The 12,629-nt window shown below is 41.0% G+C and overlaps 1 protein-coding gene across 2 annotated transcripts; it reads right to left on the bottom strand.

Moving 5' to 3' along the window:
• Positions 1–680: 680 nt before the first annotated feature.
• Positions 681–9,017, bottom strand: spag6 (sperm associated antigen 6). 2 transcript variants are annotated; one of them, XM_066685417.1, is made up of 11 exons: positions 8,885–8,989; positions 6,502–6,597; positions 5,982–6,148; positions 5,531–5,714; positions 4,273–4,478; positions 4,014–4,187; positions 3,673–3,825; positions 1,911–2,102; positions 1,536–1,652; positions 1,290–1,435; positions 681–1,147 (listed from the first exon to the last, which is right to left on the bottom strand). In XM_066685417.1, the coding sequence occupies exons 1-11, from the start codon at positions 8,907–8,909 to the stop codon at positions 1,084–1,086; spliced, it is 1,524 nt and encodes a 507-aa protein (XP_066541514.1). In that variant the 5' UTR covers positions 8,910–8,989; the 3' UTR covers positions 681–1,083. The 2 variants fall into 2 exon arrangements, with proteins under 2 accessions (XP_066541514.1, XP_066541523.1); XM_066685426.1 differs by lacking the exon at positions 6,502–6,597 and having other exon boundaries at positions 683–1,147; positions 8,885–9,017.
• Between the last annotated feature and the right edge of the window lie 3,612 nt (positions 9,018–12,629).

Raw genomic sequence — 12,629 nt, 5'->3', positions numbered from 1 at the left:
ACTGTAACCATGCTTTCTAGTGAGGATATTGGAACGCGCCAGACGTTTTTTTAATCAGGTCGGCAGATTCGCCACAAACATTGCACAAAGAACAGATATTACAGAAAAATCATAGAAAATTGTTTGAATGTTGCATTGTTATTAATTTCAGTTAAATGTTAGTCACGAAAAATCCCAGAGAAAACAGAAATTATGTATTTAATGAGGCAACAACAGGTCTCACCGGGAATACGGGCTTTACTGGTGTTTTCAATAATATTCATACGTCATGAGAACGTTTATTCCAGATTGTAGAGCATATACACACGTCTGTGGTTTAGTTTATTCGCTGTATACCTGTGCATCAAATTGGCTCCTAGTTAGTATCTACATTATGTAATTCAGCTGGTGATTTTCCTTCTAACACAATTTACAATTTACTGGCTACACATATGACACTGAGTTTTAGGGAATTTCAATAATTTAGCATTGAAATAATAATAATAATAATAATAATAATAATAATAATATTTTTTGAGAATAAAGTCAGAATAATTCTGAGAATAAAGTCAGAATGTTGTGAAAGAAGCAGTCAAGTAAAGTGAACGGAATTGTTTATTATACACCCCCATCCACATGACATCACAAATCAACCTCATTTTCACTTTCATTTCACAGAATTCTGACTTGGTTCTCAGAATATATACGCACACATTTTTCAATGCCATGGCCCTAAAATTCAAAGGCAATCATCTGTAATAAAAATGTTGTAATAATGTATTTGCTGCCATATAACAACTGATTTTTTACATGTTCTGCATATATCTGTTTCTGAGTTATAAACTCGGTCATTCAGTGGGGTTCATTTTAGACAAACTCTGTCTCAACACATTTACAGTACACATAGAGGCTATGGTCTCAATATTTATAGTGTAATTATAGTCATTTTATTTACTATCAAATATTACCAGTGAACCTCCCCATGACATAAGACACATCATGACACGTAAAGGGCATATTATCACAGTAGTTTGAGTAATTTTAATAAAAACACAAGTAGATTTTGAGATGGAAACAGAATTACTAGGACAAAGAAAGTCCGTCTCAAGATGGCTGATAGTTTTCCACCCTTTCCAGCAGAACCTCAGAGTATCCAGGGGAGTAATACCTGTTGAATAAAGAACAAATAAGAAAAATCTTTCATAATAATCATAGAAATAATGAATCAGCTAATTCCTTTTTTAAAATCTTATATACTGCATCCTGAAATTGATTTGCGCCTTTAGGAAAGCTTCTTAAACGTTATAAACCTGACTATCTCTTCAGGGTAGCAGTTGTTGATGGCATTGATGTGCTCTTGCAAAGCAGAGCCCGGTTCTGCTTTAATCTCCTGCACCTTCTTCAGCCCCCCACTGGTCACAAACAAGCGCCGAGCTTTACTGTCGTGAGGAAGAACCTTTAGCACATGGAAAAACAACAGGAGCACATCAGAAAGTCTTTTTGAAGAAGTGTCCCCAAACCTTTGACCAGCTGCGTTCTATATCTGAATCACTCACTTTGCTGAACTGGCACAGGACGTGTTTGAGGATGTTGCTGGGAGCTTCATACAGAAGAGGCTCCAGAGCAGGGAGATAGGTGCACTTCTGCAAGATGCTCTTCAGGGCCTTCTTTGCCTGAATCGAACATAGTTGCCTTATTACATACAGTAAGCACTGCTGTTTGCAAACACTGGGGTTTGGTTGCTCAGCAACATAGCAACCAAAGATTGTACACAATGGTCTTAATAAGTAGCTTTAATACTGAATTCAAATTATATATATAGGTCATACATATTCATACGGTGTGAGTATTTTACAAGCCCTTAGACTAACCGTATTTCAGAGCTTATGGTCTTCTAAAACCCACACAAATGACTTAGTGAATATGTCCACCTTGACTTGCAGGTCCTCAGAGCTCTGTGTGTCCAGATACAGATTGAGGAGTTTGGGAAGCACGTTTGCTGCAGCCACAGCTCGAGCATGCTCAGGAGTGTGTCGTCCGATCTGTCCAAACGCCCACGATGTGGCAGCTCTGATGTGATCCTCTGGTTCCTCTGCTAGGCAAATAGCCAACTGTGGCACACCCTAGAGGAGGGGGTTTCCATGTGAGCAGTGACAAAAAAATTAATAATATCTTAACTTTAACTATTTACAACATTTTTTCATTCATTCATTCATTATCTGTAACCCTTATCCAGTTCAGGGTCGCGGTGGGTCCAAAACCTACCTGGAATCATTGGGCGCAAGGCGGGAATACACCCTGGAGGGGGCACCAGTCCTTCACAGGGCAACACAGACACACACATTCACTCATACAGTCACACCTACGGACACTTTTGAGTCGCCAATCCACCTACTAACGTGTGTTTTTGGACTGTGGGAAGAAACCGGAGCACCCGGAGGAAACCCACGCAGACACAGAGAGAACACACCACACTCCTCACAGACAGTCACCCGGAGGAAACCCACACAGACACAGGGAGAACACACCACACTCCTCACAGACAGTCACCCGGAGGAAACCCACGCAGACACAGAGAGAACACACCAAACTCCTCACAGACAGTCACCCGGAGGAAACCCACACAGACACAGGGAGAACACACCACACTCCTCACAGACAGTCACCCGGAGGAAACCCACGCAGACACAGAGAGAACACACCACACTCCTCACAGACAGTCACCCGGAGGAAACCCACACAGACACAGGGAGAACACACCACACTCCTCACAGACAGTCACCCGGAGGAAACCCACGCAGACACAGAGAGAACACACCACACTCCTCACAGACAGTCACCCGGAGGAAACCCACACAGACACAGGGAGAACACACCACACTCCTCACAGACAGTCACCCGGAGGAAACCCACGCGGACACAGGGAGAACACACCACACTCCTCACAGACAGTCACCCGGAGGAAACCCACGCGGACACAGGGAGAACACACCACACTCCTCACAGACAGTCACCCGGAGGAAACCCACGCGGACACAGGGAGAACACACCACACTCCTCACAGACAGTCACCCGGAGGAAACCCACGCGGACACAGGGAGAACACACCACACTCCTCACAGACAGTCACCCGGAGGAAACCCACGCGGACACAGGGAGAACACACCACACTCCTCACAGACAGTCACCCGGAGGAAACCCACGCAGACACAGGGAGAACACACCACACTCCTCACAGACAGTCACCCGGAGGAAACCCACGCGGACACAGGGAGAACACACCACACTCCTCACAGACAGTCACCCGGAGGAAACCCACGCAGACACAGGGAGAACACACCACACTCCTCACAGACAGTCACCCGGAGGAAACCAACGCGGACACTGGGAGAACACTATTTACAACATTCTACTTTGAATTCAACTGCTCTGAAAACCTCTCTACTTTGAAGCTCTCTTGTATAAAGTTGAAATATTATAAAAGTTTGTTTTTGTATCTATTAGTATCTTATTTTACTAGCTGAGAAGTGGTAGGTTACCTGAAATATACTTATACATAAAAGCCTGTCTGTTATGATATAAAACCTGGTTAATAGGTTAATATTGAATCTTACCATCTATTTAATATAGTACCCAAATGACCATCCGAAACATTTATCCAGTAACAGTCATAAACCCCACACAGATACAGACCTTGGACACGATGACAGCCATAGCGAGGTTCTCAGAGTGTGCAGCCACGTAGCCCAGCATCATAATCCCAGGCAGACGTACACTTCCCGCTGAATCTCCAAGATAGTCAATAACAGCTGCTACACCTCCAGCATTCACAATCATTTGAGAGAGCTGAAATGAAACACACACACACACCATTTTCTGTTTCTCATGACAAGTCATCTCAGTTACAAATGTATAATTTCCATATACGTTTACTGCACATCTAAGATGATGTTGCTCCTTAAGGTTGTCTCTGTTGTTACACACACAGACAGACAAACTCCGCTGTGGGCACGTCTTGTGTGTGTGCCAGTTACCTCAGGTGTGTGTTTGGTTATCTCTCGCATCATTGTGGCGACGTTCTTCCTCACATACTCATCCGGGTCCTTCAGACTGGCCAGGACAGCTGGAAAGATCTCAGCCTCAACCACCATCTCTGCCAGGTCCACTGAGTGCTTGGAGATTTGTCCCAGGGCTGAGAACACTTGTCTCTGTCAAAACGAGGCTTGCAGTGAGTGGAAGACATAAAGATGTTTAACTGTTGCTGTTACAGGGTATTTTAAATGTTTCTCTGACCTTCAGTTTGGCATCTGGGTTGAGGGTCATCTGTGCCAGGTGAGCAATGGCTCCAGTGTCCACCACTGTCTGAGCCAGTTCTGGAGTGTGTTTAGCGATGTCACTCAAAGTAGAAGCAGCAATCCTCTTCAGAGCAATCTCAGGTTCTTGGACACACAGCACCAACATGGGAACGGCCCCGGAGTCCACAACTGCCTGAGCTAACTCTGTAGTTCAGATAACAAACCCATATTCATAATAAAACATTGCTTGTTATTTGATCTGTGTGAACAGTTGAAGATAATGATTGTAACTAAATGTTCAAGCTCCTGTGGTCTGAGCTAAACAACTACAACTAGAACTACTCAGTTCTACTGTCGACTCTAAACCTTTAAGTCTTTTTGAACACTCCTCACTGACCCACAACTCCAGGACCCTGGAGCAGAGTGGCAGGTCCACATCCTGCAGCACCGCCACACTGTGATTTTGCTTCATGTAATAATTTATATGTTATATATATTTTTAATTTCATATATGAACAAAGAGGAAGGGCGGCACAGTGGCGCAGCAGGTAGGTGTCGCAGTCACACAGCTCCACGGACCTGGAGGTTGTGGGTTCGATTCCCGCTCCATGTGACTGTCTGTGAGGAGTGTGGTGTGTTCTCCCTGTGTCTGCGTGGGTTTCCTCCGGGTGACTGTCTGTGAGGAGTGTGGTGTGTTCTCTCTGTGTCTGCGTGGGTTTCCTCTCGGTGACTGTCTGTGAGGAGTGTGGTGTGTTCTCCCTGTGTCTGTGTGGGTTTCCTCCGGGTGACTGTCTGTGAGGAGTGTGGTGTGTTCTCCCTGTGTCTGCGTGGGTTTCCTCCGGGTGACTGTCTGTGAGGAGTGTGGTGTGTTCTTCCTATGTCTGCGTGGGTTTCCTCCGGGTGACTGTCTGTGAGGAGTGTGGTGTGTTCTCTCTGTGTCTGCGTGGGTTTCCTCCGGGTGACTGTCTGTGAGGAGTGTGGTGTGTTCGCTCTGTGTCTGCGTGGGTTTCCTCCGGGTGCTCCGGTTTCCGCCCACAGTCCAAAAACACACGTTGGTTGGTGGATTGACGACTCAAAAGTGTCTGTAGGTGTGAGTGTATGAGTGAACGTGTGTGTGTGTCTGTGCTGCCCTGTGAAGGACTGGCGCCCCCTCCAGGGTGTGTTCCCACCTTGCGCCCAATGATTCCAGGTAGGCTCTGGACCCACAGTGACCCTGAACTGGATAAGCAATTAAACAATTAAAGCTCTTGACTCACGGCTGTTGTGTCTGGCGATGTAGCCCAGGGCCCAAGCTGCAGCCTCTTTCACTCCAGGGTCAAACTCCTCCAAAGAAATGACCAAAGCGTCCAGAGCCCCACAGTCGACCACGGCCTGGGCCAGCTCAGCTGAGTGCTTAGCAACTGCCCGCAGGACAAAGGCTGCGGCCTTCTTATAGAACCGCTGCAGGAGAAAAAGAGACTCCACATTTACAGAGGAACACAGAAAAGCTTTCAGGAACAAGAACATTCAACATTTGTAGCATGATTCAGCTCCACTCTCATGTGAAAGCTGTACCAACTGTTTATTAGCTACAATATATAATATATAATATTGATATTTGAAGACACAGCAAATACACACACTCATATTCGACAGCGTTTTTATAAAAAAGGCATAAAAGAATAAACCAGCAAACAGTTTTTTTGTTGTTAAACCTTAAGGTCTTACATTCTGCTCGGCCAGTGAATACACAAGCTGCGGGAGAATGTCTGCTTTTACCACCGCCTCGGCCAGGTCATCGTTATAGTTAGCAAGCCTTCCAAGAGCCAGCGCTGCTGTCTGCTGCACAGTTGGGACTGCGTCCAGCAGGAGAGGCCTCAGGAGGGACATTACACCTTAGTCACAGAAAGTTGGATGATGTTTGTAAAAGGAGTGGAAAAGTAGAGGTCAAAATAGAAAGAGTGCTGAGCCTATAACATATTTTTTTTATATAACTCCCCTGTCATTACAAGAGACTCAAAAGACATCAGTCGAGCTATTTTTGTATTATTATAATAACTTATTCTGATAAGTCTATGATGTGTAGGGTAATATATCAATACATAAAAGTGCATGTTTCCATAGGTGACAGAATTGAGTCGTTGTGTCTTATGACAACGCATGGCAGTGATGTACACCTCATTACTGTAATCCACCATGAAGCCTTCATAAGGGGATTCATAGGATAGAGACGGATTTGACCACTCACCTGCATTTTGCAGTGTATCAATGTTTTGTGGCCTTGTAGCGAGCTCTGCTACCGTTTGCACAAACTGTGTCCTTGCCTTCTGGTACTGCTCAAACACTGAAACGGGTAAGTGGTCAGGTTTTGTGAGTATAGTGCTGTCTTACGTACAGCCTCAGGGAGAGAGAGATGCAGGGGGATGCAGCAGTTCGTATGGAGGCCAAACTCATAAAATAATAGTAATAAAAAAGACACCAATTTTTTTTTTCATTAAGATGTAAGTTGCTATCTCATTATTTATCTTTAAAATGTTTCTCAAAATAATGAGATACTACGTCAAAATATTGACTTAGTATCTCAAAATAATTTGATATTATCTCAATATAGTGACTTAGTATCTCAAAATAATGAGAGAGTATCTCAGTATTTTGACTTAGTATCTCAAAATAATGAGATAGTATCTCAGTATATTGACTTAGTATCTCAAAATAATGAGATAGTATCTAGTATATTGACTTAGTATCTCAAAATAATTTGATATTATCTCAATATAGTGACTTAGTATCTCAAAATAATGAGAGAGTATCTCAGTATTTTGACTTAGTATCTCAAAATAATGAGATAGTATCTAGTATATTGACTTAGTATCTCAAAATAATGAGATAGTACCTCAGTATATTGACTTAGTATCTCAAAATAATGAGATAGTATCTCAGTATATTGACTTAGTTTCTCAAAATAATGAGATAGTATCTAGTATATTGACTTAGTGTCTCAAAATAATGAGATAGTACCTCAGTATATTGACTTAGTATCTCAAAATAATGAGATAGTACCTCAGTATATTGACTTAGTATCTCAAAACAATGAGATAGTACCTCAGTATATTGACTTAGTATCTCAAAATAATGAGATAGTATCTCAGTATATTGACTTAGTATCTCAAAATAATGAGATAGTATCTAGTATATTGACTTAGTATCTCAAAATAATGAGATAGTACCTCAGTATATTGACTTAGTATCTCAAAATAATGAGATAGTACCTCAGTATATTGACTTAGTATCTCAAAATAATGAGATAGTACCTCAGTATATTGACTTAGTATCTCAAAATAATGAGATAGTATCTAGTATATTGACTTAGTATCTCAAAATAATGAGATAGTACCTCAGTATATTGACTTAGTATCTCAAAATAATGAGATAGTACCTCAGTATATTGACTTAGTATCTCAAAATAATGAGATAGTACCTCAGTATATTGACTTAGTATCTCAAAATAATGAGATAGTACCTCAGTATATTGACTTAGTGTCTCAAAATAATGAGATAGTACCTCAGTATATTGACTTAGTATCTCAAAATAATGAGATAGTACCTCAGTATATTGACTTAGTGTCTCAAAATAATGAGATAGTACCTCAGTATATTGACTTAGTATCTCAAAATAATGAGATAGTACCTCAGTATATTGACTTAGTATCTCAAAATAATGAGATAGTATCTAGTATATTGACTTAGTATCTCAAAATAATGAGATAGTACCTCAGTATATTGACTTAGTATCTCAAAATAATGAGATAGTACCTCAGTATATTGACTTAGTATCTCAAAATAATGAGATAGTACCTCAGTATATTGACTTAGTATCTCAAAATAATGAGATAGTACCTCAGTATATTGACTTAGTATCTCAAAATAATGAGATAGTATCTAGTATATTGACTTAGTATCTCAAAATAATGAGATAGTACCTCAGTATATTGACTTAGTATCTCAAAATAATGAGATAGTACCTCAGTATATTGACTTAGTATCTCAAAATAATGAGATAGTACCTCAGTATATTGACTTAGTATCTCAAAATAATGAGAGTATCTCAATATATTGATTTAGTATCTCAAAACAATGAGATAGTATTTCAGTATTTTGACTTATTATCACAGAATAATGAGATAGTATAACAGTATATTGACTTAGTATCTCAAAATAAAGAGATAGTATCTCTTTTTTTACGCCTTTTTTACATGGTGGAATCAGTCTCATTATCAACTATCAGATATATGTTCCTAACCATATTTGAGATCCACATACAAAGCTTGTAATTATGATAACAATGATATGAAATGCACTATTTTCAATAAACATGTCAAGCTCATTTCAGTACTCTCACAGGTCCTGACCATCCACCACTGTTTCTAATATTATGGTTATCGCAGTTTAGCCACAGTTTGATCATAATGCACAGTGCAGATAAAAGGTATGTGGTAAAAAAGCAAACAGAGACCCAGCTACTGTTCATTAACAACCCACCACTTACACTTCACTAAGTTACCCCTGCCCTTCTTTAATGTATTTAATGTTTCTTGAACACACTCTACATCGATAAAAGAGACTATTCTCACCCTGCAGGACCTGCCGCTGGCTCATATTTTCATTTAATTGGAGAATTGAAAGAGAAAAGCAGTTTTACTCTCTCTCTCTCTCTCTCTCTCTCTCTCTCTCTGTTTGTTTGGAAAAGGCGGTCCGCGGTCGCCATGCCAACAGACCGGAAGTCAACATCGCCATGGATTTTTTTATTTTTATTTTTTTTATTCCAGTTTCTTACAATAAAACAAGCGAAGCAGACATTTAATGCGTTTAAAACGGGCGGAAAACTAGATATTTAAATAAAATATTGTCACACCTTATGAAGTCGTGCCTTATAAGTAGTCAATAAGTCATTCATACAATTTAATTTAATTTTAAGGGATATATTACCTACAGATCTACAGCATATTTCACATAATAAATCACATCCTAATAGTGTTGTCAGTAAACGTCTTTAAAGTCCACCCGAGTCATCAGTGTAAAAAACTCAGTTCATTAACTCAGTTCATCAAAATGATATGTTTAAGTTGTTTCCCGTCACTGCAGTTTTCAAAGCTGAAATACTCTGCCCTGGTGTTCACTTCTTATTTCACTCCCTGATGTCTCCTCACATATTAACAACACCATTCAGCACGTGATTATCAATGGAGTATTTTATTATTATTATTATTATTATTATTATTTTAATATATTTGAATGTCTGCATAATTCAATTTTCTCGTCATTCAGAGAAGTTTAATGTGAAATGCTGCAGTTTAGAAAAACAGATGAATAATTATGCTTCTCCTTGTCTTCTTATTCTGATTGAAATGTTATGTCAATTGACAACCACTAGGTGGCAGCATAAGCGCACATTTAATAAGCCCTACCTCAGCCTGTTGACAATATTCAGAGAGCTGCGATATGGATATTTTTCACGTTCTTCTTTCTCACTCCGTGTTGAAGAGCCTGTTTACCCAAAACACTGCCCCTAGTTCCTGTTAAATGTGCGGAGAAGTAGAGATACGTACCACCAAGAGTTTCAACAGTATGAAATATGTAGGTTGCCGTTTTTGAGGTGGTAAAATCTCTTTGTCATAAAAGACACACAGATATAATAAAATATCAGTCAGTTCCCTTTCCTATGTGTTTCAAGATCTAAACAGAGAAGAACACAATCAGGTGATGAAATACGGCTAGTAAATGAGTCCCAGCGAGAGGCCTGTCTCCTTTCCTTCTTTTCAATCCAAACACCCACCTTCATAAAACATTCAGTAACCATCCCATTAATTCAACGCTGCTCCAGAGTCACTCCAAAGACTTCAGGCCGCTTGAAACTGCAGGAGGTCTTTTATAAAGTCCCGAGGGAGTCAAATCCCAAAAAGGCATCTGGGGTTGGATTAGAACATGGGATTATGCAGTTACACCCAAATACATGTCTTTACGTGCCACATACAGAAGAGAGGAACACTTTCTAAGAATCTCTACTTTCAAGATGGACATCATCATGGGTTCAGTGATAGTTTGATAAACTGTTGTCAGTTAATCTGGATCTATACCAGCGGGTTAGGACTTTAACTGGGCCATCCAGAACATTAGCAACATAAAATTCAGAAGCCAGAGATCATTAGTACAGTGTTTTACTTTCATCCTGCTCCCGTCACTTTTCTTTAATCTCTGTCCCAATCAGGTTCATTGAACCTCAGTGAGGTGTGGCCCCACAAGAGCCTTTTAGAGCGTCTGGAAAGACCCAGTATAGACTCAAAAGTGTCCGTAGGTGTGAGTGTGTGAGTGTGTGTCGCCCTGTGAAGGACTGGCGCCCCCTCCAGGGTGTATTCCTGCCTTGCGCCCAGTGATTCCAGGTAGGCTCTGGACCCACCGCGACCCTGAACTGGATAAGGGTTAGAGACAATGAATGAATGAAAGACCCAGTGTAAAGTGTCTGTGCACATGTCTAAGCTTCTACAGACTTATAAACACTTCTTGTTTGTAGAGAGATGAGCTCCTACACAGAACGGCCTGATTTTTCAGGCTTTTTTAGACTGAGATGGAGCACCACAGCCAGAGCCAATCAAAGCAGCCATCCACAGTCACTGGGGTCCTCACCATTTCAGCTTTTATTCTCTCAACAAATGAGACGAGAGGAGACTGGGCTGGACTCCAGAGTTACGGTGTGATTATGTTTGTGATCAAACAGTGAGAATCAGCCTGGGAGATAATATCTGCACGGACCTCATGCTGGAGTGTTATATGAGAGAGGAACAACATAGCAGCACATAGCTCTTAATGATGATGAGCTCGTTACTCTGATGCAATGGGGCTAACATTAGTGAGAGCAATCAAACCACGTCCTGAAATCACCTGAGAGCAGAGTCATTTGAAAACATTGTGAGTTTAATAGATTTTCATTTGAACATTTGTGCTCTAAACGAGGCCTTTGAGTGGTTTTGTCTTAAAGGGGACGTCCACGGATTTTTCAAAATGTCTTCAGCGAGATTTAAATTTATACAAAGTGCTTTGGGATGAATTTACCACATTTCTACAGTGTTGTTTCCAGTCGTGATGATACCCAGTGAACATTTAGCCGTCGATTCAACGTTGAAATAACGTAATGACTGCCGTCTAATCAACGTTCTCTTAAGGTTGAAAATGAAAGTTGAAAAGACGTCCAAACACAGACATTGAAAAGACGACTATTAGACGCGTTTTGGACGTCCACTGACGTTATCGATTGGTAACCACTTAACTAACTTATTCCCAGTAAACAAGGAACGTCCCTGGACGTTCAAAATAGGTCTAAAAGTAGTCTGTCCGTCAAGGACATATTTTAAACGTCAATGGACGTCCAAATTCCATCTTAATAAGTTAGTTAAGTGGTGACCAATCGATAACGTCAGTGGACGTCCAAAACGCGTTTTATACAAGTAATTTATTTCAGGACCAATTAATAACGTCAATGGACGTCCAAAATACGTCTAATAGTCGTCTTTTCAATGTCTGTGTTTGGACGTGTTTTCAACTTTCATTTTCAACCTTAAGAGAACGTTGATTAGACGGCAGTCATTACGTTATTTCAACGTTGAATCAACGGCTAAATGTTTACTGGGCTATGTCCAACAGGAAAAGAGCAGGACATTCCTCTTTGACAATCATCAACTTTGGGCTGAAGTTATTTAACTGAGAAATCCCTCTTTTTGGAATTTCTCATGTCTTCAGAAATATCTGCTGAAAAGAGTAACTTGGACATAAATCTGTTTCGACTGGAAATGACACAACCAGAGGAGGTCTCGGACAGCAGCACAGCACTGTACATTTTTATTTATTGACCTCCCATCCGGTTAAAGACAGATTTAGGTTTGCACCCTTCGTGCTGAACACCTTATAGCTTTCCTCTCCTGCCTCCTTTAAAAGAATTTTACGACACTGTTCTTGTTTACATGCCCCCCATCCCCACAATCATCCTGTCACACATCCCCACTCCCTCTCCCACCCCAGCTAAATCTCATGAATAAAAAACGCAGTGATAAAGTGTTGCTCCCTTTCTTCCTAGCCTTCTGATTTTGTTAGTTTACCACCGGTAGAACGGTCATTCCCGCCTTCCTACACTGTGATTGGCTTTTAGATTCCATCTCCTGCGCTTCGATTGGCTAGCGTGTTATTTTGACAGTCATTCGGCCCAATCAGCCACAAGAGTTTGGTACCAACATCCAATCATAACACACGAGGGCGGGCCTTGTACGAAAATTGGTATAAAACAAAAATAACCCCCAAATCCACCGCTGCTCTGGCTCTCATCTTCTG

The sequence above is a fragment of the Hoplias malabaricus genome, chromosome 1 (genome assembly GCF_029633855.1).
Source record: "Hoplias malabaricus isolate fHopMal1 chromosome 1, fHopMal1.hap1, whole genome shotgun sequence".
NCBI lineage: Eukaryota > Metazoa > Chordata > Actinopteri > Characiformes > Erythrinidae > Hoplias > Hoplias malabaricus.
Note: the sequence above shows the minus strand (reverse complement) of the source record. Positions and strands in the feature narration are given on the sequence as shown.

What these genes read in the sequence shown, in the direction of transcription:
- spag6 (XM_066685417.1), bottom strand. Translation starts at nt 8,909, where the DNA reads ATGAGCCAGCGGCAGGTCCTGCAGG. An exon ending in ATTCACTGGCCGAGCAGAAT is followed by an intron (nt 5,715 to 5,981) that starts GTAAGACCTTAA and finishes TTTCTCCTGCAG; the next exon opens with CGGTTCTATAAGAAGGCCGC. An exon ending in TCCTGTGCCAGTTCAGCAAA is followed by an intron (nt 1,436 to 1,535) that starts GTGAGTGATTCA and finishes CATGTGCTAAAG; the next exon opens with GTTCTTCCTCACGACAGTAA.